Genomic DNA, 12,698 nt, shown 5'->3' on the forward strand with positions numbered 1-12,698 from the left:
GTGTGTGTGTGTGTGTCTATTAATGCATATAAAGAGATATATATAATAAAAATATGTTGTCATGTATAATATTATATATCAAAATGTACTACGAATAGGTTTAGAGTTATTAAATTTTTTTTTTTAATCAGAACTGAACCGAAATCGAACCGTGGAACTGATTCAAATTTAGTTCCAGTTCCATGTCCCAACGGTTCAGGTTTCATGTTCCAACGGTTCAGGTTCCATTTTCTAAGAACCGTTGGGACCAGTTCCGGTTCCGCTAGGAACCGTGTGCACCCCTAGAGATAAGTATGATGAATCTATGGAGTTATTCTTTGTATTGGATGGCAATTTTGTCATCTAAAATTTATTTTTAGAATACTTATCAAACCCTGTGTTTTTGACCATATTATACTTACTAGCAATTAAGTTTCAACAACTATTCATCTTTTTTTTTTTACTTTAAAGTCACTCTAAAGCAATTTAGAACAATTTTGTTTAAGTTAGGTCACCCAAATCTACTTTTTCTTTTTTTCTAACAAGAATCTCACACACCCACATCGGCTTTGTAACATTTCCTTTTTTAAAAAAAAATTGTAGGCTCGACATAACTAAGCTGTTTATTTCACTTGCCTTGTATATATATATACATTGGCAAAAAAATTCCTGTCCTGGCAATCTGGCATTATATAGAAACTGACTAAATAAATCCACTATGCAAACAGATTAGTATACCAAAACAAATAACCAAACACAAAGGCTTACTGCCATATATTATATTCATCATTCTTCAAAAAATCCAGGAAACTTGAGGTTCTTATTGACAGCAACAATTTATCCCCGAGTCCCAGTACATATCCACTTATGACAGAGTACAATATGTCAAACCAGAAAAAAATCACAATCCCAAATGTTTAATTAGATACTAGTATTACAGTAAACAAGACTTGAAACCTTTCTCTAATTCCTGTCCGTCTAAGTTTTTCCCAATGAACACAATCTTGTTTATTCTTGGTTCATCTGGACGCCACAACCGATCCGGTGAACCTTGGAATATATCATGAACTCCCTGTTACACAGACACACCACGGGTAGGAAAACAGATCATTAACCATCTATGGGCTATAGCATCATGTTTAAGTATTAAAAGGAACTCCTATTCCCCAGAAACAGCATCAATAGGTAAGAAATTTGGCATGCCAAAACACAAATAAAAACAAGGTCATAATTTATTTAATACAGGCTCCCGTCTGGCATATAAGAGCATCCAATTTGTTCGGTAGCACAATTCTACCAGACAGCTGAAACTGGGGAGGACATATGTCAGTATTGACAAACATCAAGATTTCGACCAAGTTTGATATCTTGATACATAGAAAGAGAGGGTGAGAGAGTGATTCCAAAGTGGTATTGAATGAACAAGCCAATATCAAGAGAAAAATAACACAAAAAACAAAGCAGAGATTTTGGGTTAAATTTGTTAAAAATACATCAAGAGGATCATCTAAAGAAGTTATAGCTTATATATGGCACTCACTCTGGATAAAATGAGTAAAGTCATCTGAAACAATTTTATTGGCAACAAAGATCTATTTAATAATAAAATGATATCCAACCAGTAAAAGAAGTAGAAATCAAATGGCTCAAACCTCTTCAAAGATGTATAATATGAATTCATACAACAATAGAAATGTAGTCGCCCACAGAAACTTATCAGGCCGAGGTTCAAAATATTTTGCCACAAAATAGATTATAAATTGATTTAAAGTTTCAATAAAAAGAATATTGACAAAATAAATCAGAAGAAGACACTGGCACTTTGGAGAGGGTCTAATCACCTGAAAAACAAATCTCTCATTCATACCCTCAACAGATAAGAGACCTTTCATCCGATATATGTCATCGCTCCTATCCAACAACAAATTACCCAGCCACATATTAGCCTGAGGATTGGAACAGGAGAGCTTGTCAGTTCATTATTGTCAGCTTTTCAAATATAAATTAACAGCTTAACTTCCTTATCTGAAACTAGGAATGAACCTCCCCCAGTCTTAAACATAATTGCAATAAAAATTGCCAAAGAAACTGTGCAAAAATCTTAAAACCAACCTTCTCAAGATCCAAGCTCCCTTCACAAACTATACTGACGGAAGAAACACCAGGATCATGAGTATGATCATGCGAATGGTGATCATGATGTTCTGCATCAGTATTGAAGACACCAATTAGAACCATTACACTTTTGTATATAATATGTATCTAATCAAATTTTTAATATTTACCAGTATAAATTAGGCTTCAAATTAATCCATGAGAGAGAGATTTTTCATTTTTGCAAGCTTGCCAAATTTGTGAAAAGCAATTTACAATCTTTGCAATAACAATTTTTTGGCAAAATTTTCAATATTTTCTTCAAAATTTGCATTTTTTTTTTTTTTTTTTTTTCAAGTCTTGCAATTCTTTTTGAAATTTGCATTGCAAAATATACAAGGTGCAAATGGTGTTATTAAAAGTAAATGGGTGCTTTTTCTTTTTCAATATGTATAATAAATATGTCAAGCGTATCTTATTCTTTTAAAATCTAGGTAAATAGGTAAAGTTGTAGCTCCATATACTTAAATAAGGTCAATTTTGCCTTTTCATTAATACAAGGGGTAAAAAAATTTTCATATCATGCATAACTTTAAACGGCGCTAACGGTCCATTTAGAAAATTAAAAGTCAACGAAATCTTATGGGAGGTTGACCTATTTTTTGCACATAGTTCTAGCCATGTGCTCAAGATGAAAACCTTAGGTGAGGTTGGTGCAACTTTTTCCAACAAATTTTATATTCAATACACGTGTCAAGTTAATTTTAGGGGATGCAAAGAAAATAATTGATTTATGACAAATATTTTAAAAGATCAAATGGCTTACCGTGTTTATGCTCATGATGATGGTGGTGATCATGATCGTGCTCATGACTAGCATGATCTTTCTCTGAACCTTCAGCATTCACAGCACTCTCAATCCTGGCAAGGGTCAAATAAAAGTGAGCATAAATCCCTAAAATTGAGTATATGAGCTTAAAAGGGAGACGGAGACAAGAACTGAAATACCCTAAAACTACAAAGTATTCCAGCATGTCGATACAGAAAGCAACCCATGGAATAGAACAGATATTAAAAGAATTCGAAGAAACAGAAAGCAACAAAGAATTAACTATGTCAAATACATGACCATGCAACCAATGGAATAGATATTACCTAAATTAAAGTGCAAGTTGAAGGATAACTAAATTGAATTTCAAACAACAAAATTTTAACATATATGGAAGAAAGCTTGATATGGTAACATATAATTTATAAAATAAGTTAAAAAATTGTTAAGTAAACAACTTAAAGAGCACAGAAGAGTGCAAATTAGAACACAGGAGTCAGCTGCAACCTAAGAAATCGATTTTTATCTTTTGTCATGAAATTACAATATCTAGCAACAAATATAAGTGGAATAAACTAACCTTTCTAAATCGAAGCCTCCAATCCCAAGAACATAATCCAAGTCAACTTTTCCAAACTCTGTCTGCCTTAGATTGGCCATCCGATTTATGTTCTGAATTCAGAAATTGTAACATCATATTTAAGGGGGGGGAAAAAAAAAATTGAAATGACCAGGATAAAAGAGCTGAATAAGTGTGGTGGATAAGCAATATGAAGGATACCAACCTTTATACGCTGAATTAAAGAAGCAATTTCTGGCTGACCAACAAGATCAGTCTAGCACCAAAATAACAACAAATCAGTGACGTCCAACAGCAATAAATATTTCATAAAAAGTAAAAACTTTGTCCGGCAACTTATTTTTCTATAAAAATAAGTTCTGGAATATCCCATCAAAAGTAACTTTATCCAGTAACTTATTTCTCTATAGAAATAAATTCTGGGCTACAGTGCTCCAACGAGTTTATAAAAGCACAGTACAAAAAGGAAATCTCCCCTAGTTAAGATGACCAAGGCGGCAAGGCCAGAGAATTTCTTTCCAAAGTATGAATTTCAGTTCCCCTTCATAAACCATATTACTAAACTTAGTGACAAGGGAACTTCAAAAGCTGAAAGCACATTTTATGTAGTAAGCCTAGTAGCAGCACCATGATCTGGGAAATGGCCCCAAGTTATAATCCATGAAAAGGATACAGAAAGGGTCAGTCTTCCAACAATCCTAATGTTTCAACTCAAATGTGTGGTGGCTGCACTAGCTGGCTTTGAGTTAGGAGAGGACTGTGAATTAAAACCAGAAAAGAATGTAAACTCAGTCTGTCACAGATCCCAATGTTTCAGCTTGATCATCTAAGAAGTTTAACTAAGTCCAGCGTACAACATTCCGAGAGCTCAGCCCAAGTGGTATCACCTCTTCCTTCCAAAAGGAAGATTGAGTGTTCAAGTCCCCAATGGGACAACAATGGGTGTGTGTGATTTATCTATCCAAAAATAAATTCTAAAGAAGATCAGGGTACAACATATGTGTATGTGTATATAAATAACATGTGCATGTGTGTGTGTGTGTATATAAATAAAAAAAACATCTACCTTATTTACTATGATACGGTCAGCATAAGCAATTTGCTCAACTGCCTCATTGACGACTCCTTTTGGCTTCACCTCATCCAGGTGAAAATTAGCATGTTTAGCATCAACTAAAGTGACAACACCATCTAGCTTAACATCATTAAAAACCTGATCCTCTGCATAAAATGTCTGAATGATTGGTGCTGGATTTGCCAATCCTGAAAAAGTCCAATGCATTTAGCAAGTAAAAAAATGTTTCACATTCAATATGAGAGAAAAACTGACAGACACCACCAACGGATGTAGCCTAGTGGTACTTCCTTACCTTCCAAATAGATGGTCTCCCCAATGGGGTAAAGTTGGTGTGTGAGTGTGTTTCTTGCCAATGAAAATTAATAATAATAATAATAAAATAAAAAACAAATTAAAAAAAAAAAAAAAAAAAACTGACAGACCATGGACATCCACAAAGTTAAACATAACCTAAGGAAATTCTATGAATTTCCTACTGTAAACATCCTCTTGGCTGAATTTTACTACCTGTAGTCTCTATTACAATATGATCAAATCTCCCTTTCTTCTTATTGACTAATTCTGAAATCATCCTGACAAGATCACCCCTCACAGTGCAACAGAGACACCCATTATTGAGCATTACAATGTCCTCAGCCCCATCAGTTTTTGCGGCAACCAATGAACCATCAATGTCTATTTCACCAAACTGCAAATTCAACAAACAAACAAGGCACTGTAGATCATCACAACTCATTTGAGTATTAGTTCCCAGATAATAACTCGAAATGATCAATTAACAGCGGCACAGAAATTAGAAACTATAAAAAAATTACACATAAATTATCACTAAATTGCTGACCAGGATGCACAATCTAATAACACTAAAACACAGAAGAAATTTATATTAACAATTAACACTAGGTAGTTCAACCTCATACCTCATTCTCAATCACTGCAATGCGTTTCCCATGATCTGCAGTCAAGATATGGTTCAACAAAGTTGTCTGTTTAAGATGAAAAAGGAAAACAGGTCAGTAAAATAAGTGAATGCTCTGTGGGTGTAATGAACCAAAAAATAAATGGTATGTCTAATTTTAATTGATGAGCAGACAATAGTACCATGCACCAAAACACACACAATGGAAAAGGGAAAATTTAAATTTTAAATTAGGGATAAAGATCGAGATTTTTCCAGCTAAAAATCCTAACAAATATATTATGTTTAGGGAGATCGAGATTTTTCCAGCTAAAAATCCTAACAAATATATTATGTTTAGGGTTCAAGACGTCTTATGGTATCAGCGAAGAGGCAGAGAAGAGTAGAGGGGAAGGGAAAGGGAAAACTCAAAGAGGAAAAGCCTGCAGGTAAATTTTGAGATTTTTCAAGGTGAGTAAATATATTTATTCTTAATCTAGGGTGAAATTTTGCAAGTGGATGATCTATTCTCAATATATATCATTATATTTTAATATATTGCTCAATTCTCAAATGAATTTGATTAGGATTTTGTTGTGCCTGAAATACTAATGGTTGTTTAAATGGTTATACTAAGGATCAACTTATTAAGTTTCCATTGTTTATCATCTCCCTTGGTTATAAATTGCTACAACTCTTCTTTCAAATATTGAACACATAATTAGATTAGGACAATTAAATTCTCAAAAATTCAATTTATGATACATGATTATGTGAAGTAGAGAATAAATTAAATATTGACCATTTGTGTATCTGATTACATATATAAGTATTAATAGTGTTCACTTGTTCAAGATTTATGAATGATTTCTGAAAGTTAACTTGGTATTTTTTATAAGCATAGCTAATAGAGTAGATCTGCGGTTTCAATTTCAAGAAATTCTTGGAGTTGTAGATCAAAAAATATATGAGAACAATAAAAACAATGTATAAGTAAACTACATGGAGTACTTGGACTTATCCAAAAAAAGCCACATGTAGGACTTAGATGTAAGAAAAATAACTCTGTTTAATTGAAGAATAATGTACTAATTAAAAGAAAAACTTGAATCAGCTTCAATAAAGGAATAGACATTTTATGGTGAGATTTCAGCCATTCAATGGCACGATTTCACACCATTTTCAACCCTATAAACTCAATATGGAATGTTGAATAGTTTTCCTGAATATTTGCATAAAAAATCTGCTTAAATAAGCTTCAAATCCATATGAGGAGACTTGACCAATTATTATTATTTAAAAAAAAAAAAAAACTTCTAAAATAACAAAACTGGAATAATTCCGAGAATAATAATAACAATAATAACATTGAGAAGAAAAAGAATAAGACGACTTCCACACTAATGCACCAGGCTTGTTGTTACTGAGGTCAATATGTCACCTCAATTTTGCCTTTGTAATGGCACTTGGTCTCACCGAGTCTCAGCAAACATGCCCAACACAACACACACAAAAGGCCCAAGGCAAAAGATTTAGAGGACAAAGGTCTCAACCTTTAAATTTTCTCACTAGAAGTACCAAGGAATCCGCCTAAGGGCTTGCAAGCAAGCACACGACACACTCATGGTCTGGCAGACACAGCCCCAGCAAGGCCTGTTTTATAGGCCTCACACAAAATTGGCCACAATTGCCTAGTCTGAGTCTAGAGAGAAGATTCAAACATTTTGTCGACATCCCGACTGCTTAAGATGTGTCGGCCCAACCAATAGCAACAAACCAATCATGCAGTTGACATTCCCAACTGCTGAGGTGTATTAGATGAACCAGCATTTGCCACCAAAGCATGCAATTGACATCCCCAACTGATGGGCTATACTTTTTTTGAAAGTAACTGCTGGGCAATGTTGTCACCACTCAGCATGTGCCACTAATGGAATTACACAAAACCGCCTTAGTCTGATTCTTGCCGCATGTGCACTGTAGTTATCACCTAAATTAGAAAAATGACAGTATTGACTAAACCAAACCATCCGAGATGCCATGAACTTGTCCCAGTCCATCACAAGCACGTTGGTGCACCCAACGCTAGCTATTGTGTTGGGCAAGCCAAACTCATTGGATACTGGGGCATAGCGAATTCCCCTGCTTGGGATTCATGGGTAACGGTGCTTGAGAGACCACACCCCTGTTATGCAAAAGTAAAAGTGTTGATAGGAGAAATGACACTGCTTGAGGAATCATAATACATCTAATATATTAGAGAGACCTCCAAATTTCATCTTTTGCATTGCCTTTCTTATGACTTTCCAACAGGTTGACTCCTTAGAAGCTTTCATAGACCTTCTTTTGAGTTGGTGTCATATCAAAAAGAACAGTCTACCTATCATATAAGGCACCTTAGCCTACCTATACTATAAGGCACCTTAGCGCTTAAAATAGAAAGGCCATTTTCAGTTTACTCTCCTATAGCAAATTGTTAGCATGTGGTATCAAAGCCAATGGTTAGGTCAAGCATGACTAATGGGAAGAACCTATGGCTAGTGTCGGCAAAGAGGCTCGACTGGAGCTGACTCGTGATTGTGTAGAAAATGTTGCCTGGAAAGTAATAAAAGCACTCGTATTTACAGGAGAAATCTATTGTATATATAAACCATTTTCCACCTTTTCATTCTACAGATTACTTCAAAAGTAACCACGTCCACAAGAAAAGTGTGCATACATACGTATATATATTCAAACTAATCAAATTATCAACATTCTAATTTAATATTTATGAAAAAGTAGACTTTTCTTAAAAAGAATTGTACCTTTCCAGAGCCCTAAAAACCCAACGATTCAATTTATCAAATTCTAATTTAATACGCATGAACAAGTAGACATTTCTTAAAAAGATTGTACCTTTCCAGAGCTCCAAAACCCAGCCGATCAAATTATCAAAAATCTAATTAAATGCACATGAACAAGTAGACTTTTCTCAAAAAGATTGTACATTTCCACAGCCCACAAACCCAGACAATCAAATTATCAAAAATTCTAATTTAATATATAAGAACGAGTAGACAAAAGATTGTACCTTTCGAAAGCCCAAAACCCCAGCCAATCAAATCATCAAAATTCTAATTTAATACATACGAACAAGTATAATTTTCTTTAAAATATTGTACCTTTCCAGAGCCCAAAAACCCAGCCAATCAAATGATCAAAATTCCAATTTAATACATATGAACAAGTGTAAGTTTCTTAAAAAGATTGTACATTTCCAAAGCCCATAAAAACCAATCAAAATATGAAAATTATAATTCAATACATATGGACAAGTAGACATTTCTTAAAAAGATTGTACCTTTCCAGAGCCCAAAAACCCAGTGATTATGGTCGCTGGAATTCGATCATCAGCGGGAATTTTCGTCAAAGCATCGGAAGTCTCGCCCTGTGCTGTCATGGTTGTTGCCGCTACAGTGGACCTGCGAAAGAATCTCTTCATTTTATTTGAATGAAGAGTGACCATTTTCAGATGACTTGAGGAGGTTCGGAAACTCCGAGATACTTGAACCTCTGCTTTCCTCAAAACAGGGAATAAGGTTGTCTGTCGCTTGGTCAATCCGATAAAGGTCGTAACCATTTCCATCGACATTGAAGCCATTGCTGAGGCTGCGAGGAGAAGAGGTTTTAGGGGTTTTAGATAGATTTTTCGGGGAGAGCGAGAACTGATTGTGTGAACGGGTCTTATCCGCAATATCAACCAATTTTTACTTGTCATTCCAACATATATAATAATTGATGGAAATTGGACATTATACGAGAATAAATTAAACATTTTGCCTTCTTTTTTTTAAAAAAAATAAACTTTTTATTGTCTGATTGGTTGAATTAGAAGGGAAAGTGAATGCCGTCCGATTTGTGTTACCGCGACATTGAACTTGGAAATAGGCGTTTGTATTTTAGAGGTCATTTTGGTTACTTGAAAAATACTCACCTCCCCACCCTCGAAGTGGTTTTTTATGCCCGAAAAGAATCCAAATATTCACTTTATTTTTAAAAAGAAAATGGTACTTTATTTTTAAAAAGAAAATGGTAGGAGAATCCAACCAAATAATCGGATGAGAGGTGGAACTTAAACCCCGTTAGATTATTTCTTAAAAATATAAACACATCAGATGCTCCTACATCTTCGTTTCTCTCTTCTCTCTTCCTCTAATTCTCTATTTTTCTTTCAATTCAATCTTATCTCATCTCAATCGATTCTCGTTTTGTCTCCAAAAAAACAAATAGACAACCCTCCAACTATTGTTGGTTTTTTATGCCCGAAAAGAATCAAAATATTCACTTTATTTTTAAAAGGAAAATGATAGGAGAATCCAACCAAACAATCGAATGAGAGGTGGAACTTAACGTGGCTTAGCCACGTTAGATTATTTTTTTAAAATATAAACACTTGAGATGCTCCTACCTCTTCGTTTCTCTCTCCTCTCTTCCTCTAATTCTCTAATTTTCTTTTATATTCAATCTCTTCTCAATCGATTCTCGTTTTGTCTTTCTCCTTTTGACTTTGCAAAATTGAAGATAAAAAATAAATTAATTAAATTTCTTTCATGTTTTATCAATACAGAAGGTACAAAAAACAAAAAAAAAAAACAAAAAAAAAAACTACAACTATTGTTTCTGTTCTTCAAATTTTGTATCCATGAAAATCAAACAGAAACTTTGATATGTGTATATATTCCATCCAAACGTTTGGACCCAGTCTTAGATTAGAATTAATAAACGAAAAGGAAGAGAAAGAAAGAGGAAAAAAAAAAAACAAAAAAAAAAAAAGAAAGAAAGATAGCGTCTTAGGCGTAATGAAATTGTCTGACGTGGCGTCAAGTTCGGTGTTCTTTTCGGTAGAAACTTTCGGTTTCTCTGCTCTTTTGAAAAAGTGTTTTTGTATCATAAGTGCCAAAAATGATCATTTTGGTAAGAAAATTATTTTTGATGCCAAAAAGGCTAAAAATTACCACTTACTAAAAAGTGAGTTTTCGAGTTGTCGAAAGTGAACAAAAAGACCAATTTCATACGAAAACATTTTTGGGTGTCAAAAAGGGCAAAAATGACCACTTACTTAAAATTGAGTTTTTGAAGAAGTCTTAAATGACTAGAATGACCATTTTAACTAAAACGGGTTCCAAGAGTGTCGAAAAACAGCAAAAATGACATCTTTTAAATGAAATGTCCATTTTCAAGTTAAAGCCATTTTTGATGTAAAAAATGGCCGGGAATGACCGGGATGGTTGTTTTGTAAAGAAAAATGTAAAAAATGTCCAATTTGATGGTTAATGTATTTGTGAAGTGTTAAAATGCCCTTAATGGTGGTCCGGAGTACGAAAAGCTATCGGTACATCCCGTGAAGGGATAACCATTTAGTTAACTTTCAAAATGTCATGATAACATCATGAGAACCACCTTTTGCGTGTATAAAGCCAACTATGATAACAGAAAGCCAAGAATGTTATCCCATTATCATAAGACACGTGTGTGTTCATTTTACATCAAGAATAAAGTAAATAACATAAAATAGATAAAATGAGCAAGATAAGCAATGTAATGGTAAAGAGAATAAAAGTATACTTGAATACGAAAAGCAAGGCCAAAAGTGATGGTTCTGAGTACGGAGAGCTACCGATACATCCCGTAAAAGGATAACCATTTAGTTAGCTTCTGAAATGTCATGATAACCTCACGAGAACCATATTTTGTGTGTGTAAGACCAGTTATGACAATTGAAGGCCAAGAATGTCACCCCGTTGTCATAAGGTGTAATACCCCTAATTTTTAAAAGGACATAATTGGAATTTAATTAATTATTTTATTTCATTTTTTTATTTATTATTATGTGGCTATATGTTTATATGTTATGTGCTTAAATAATTTAATTGTTTGATGTGTATTATGTATTTTGTTTGTGTGCATTTATGTGATATGATCTATGTGACTTAATTGTGTACTTGTTTGTAATTATGTGTTAGTTAAATGTTTAATTGTCTATTTTATTTTATTTTATTTTAAAATGAATGGATTTGGATAGTAGTAATGGACCAACTAAATGGGTCGCATGGACTACTTGGATAAGAAGCCTAGATGGGTAAGATTTATGGCCCATTGGTATTAGTTATATATATTAATGTGTGTGTGTGTGTGTATATGGATATTATTATTAGTAGTATTATTATAATTATTAATAATAATAAGGGAGGGTTCACTTTATATGCCTATATATATATGTACGTGTATTATTATAGTATGTATTATTATTATTATTATTATTACATAGTAGTTTTAGTTGGATATACACACACACACACACACACACACGGTAAATATGACATTATTATGATTTTTATTATTATTAAAATATCATGGAGGAGTTATATATATATATTTATGTGTGTGTGTGTGTGTGTGTATTACGTATCAGATGAAGTATATGGTTACTATAATTATTATATTATTTTTCTTTTCTTATTTTGTATGGCAGAATTATAATATAACTAGGATTAGTATTAGGGCAATGTTATGTAGCCTATATATATAGTCTGCTAGAGGGGTTGGTTTTCTACGTGAGTTTTAGAGACAGAGAGAGAGATAAGGAGGAACGCAAAGAGAATTTGTGAGAGCCAAGGCCAAGATCAAGGCCGACCTAAGGAGGAGGAAGGAAGGAAACTGTGTGTGGGTTAGGACCGGACCAACAGAGGTGCACAGCGGCAACCCGAAGGCTGCCGGCGTCGACGAGTTGGCCGAAAAAGGAAGGAGTTGGGTTTTAAACCAAAATCCTTAAAGGCAAGTTATATGTTCTACTCCTCGTCTTTGATCTAGGGTTTAATACATGTTTAGGACAATTTTAGGATGATTATAGAAGATTAATGAACCTGTTTGCATGCTTTAATCGGATCAAAACTGAAATTAAATATGTGTCTATGTGTGTATTCTTGATTTGTATGATTTTGTGATTTAAAGCATGATTTGTTGTTTAATCTTGTTGTAAGAATGTATAATTATCTTAAATAAATTATTGGAAATGTTTGGGACTTAGAACTAAAGCTTATGACCCATAACAATGGAGTTTGGAAGAGTTACAGAGGCTGGAAAGTGGAGAAGACGACCCACAGCAAGAACGAGCCGACTCAGTTATAACTAAGTCGACTCAGTTGCTGAAGGAGTCGATTTTTTTGAGAAGAAGTCGACTCAATTGTAAACTAAGCCG

The 12,698-nt window shown here is 33.8% G+C and overlaps 1 protein-coding gene across 1 annotated transcript; it reads right to left on the minus strand.

Moving 5' to 3' along the window:
- Positions 1 to 726: 726 nt before the first annotated feature.
- LOC132282924 (uncharacterized) lies at positions 727 to 9,209 on the minus strand. The gene is made up of 10 exons (XM_059784764.1): positions 8,802 to 9,209; positions 5,481 to 5,546; positions 5,068 to 5,248; positions 4,549 to 4,745; positions 3,688 to 3,738; positions 3,483 to 3,574; positions 2,900 to 2,994; positions 2,092 to 2,183; positions 1,821 to 1,925; positions 727 to 1,051 (listed from the first exon to the last, which is right to left on the minus strand). Exons 1-10 carry the CDS (start codon positions 9,099 to 9,101, stop codon positions 914 to 916), a joined length of 1,317 nt encoding a protein of 438 aa, XP_059640747.1. The 5' UTR covers positions 9,102 to 9,209; the 3' UTR covers positions 727 to 913.
- Between the last annotated feature and the right edge of the window lie 3,489 nt (positions 9,210 to 12,698).

Source organism: Cornus florida, unplaced genomic scaffold, assembly GCF_030987335.1.
Source record: "Cornus florida cultivar Cherokee Brave unplaced genomic scaffold, ASM3098733v1 CherokeeBrave_3.0.0_Hap2_Chr11, whole genome shotgun sequence".
In the NCBI taxonomy this organism is placed as follows: domain Eukaryota; kingdom Viridiplantae; phylum Streptophyta; class Magnoliopsida; order Cornales; family Cornaceae; genus Cornus; species Cornus florida.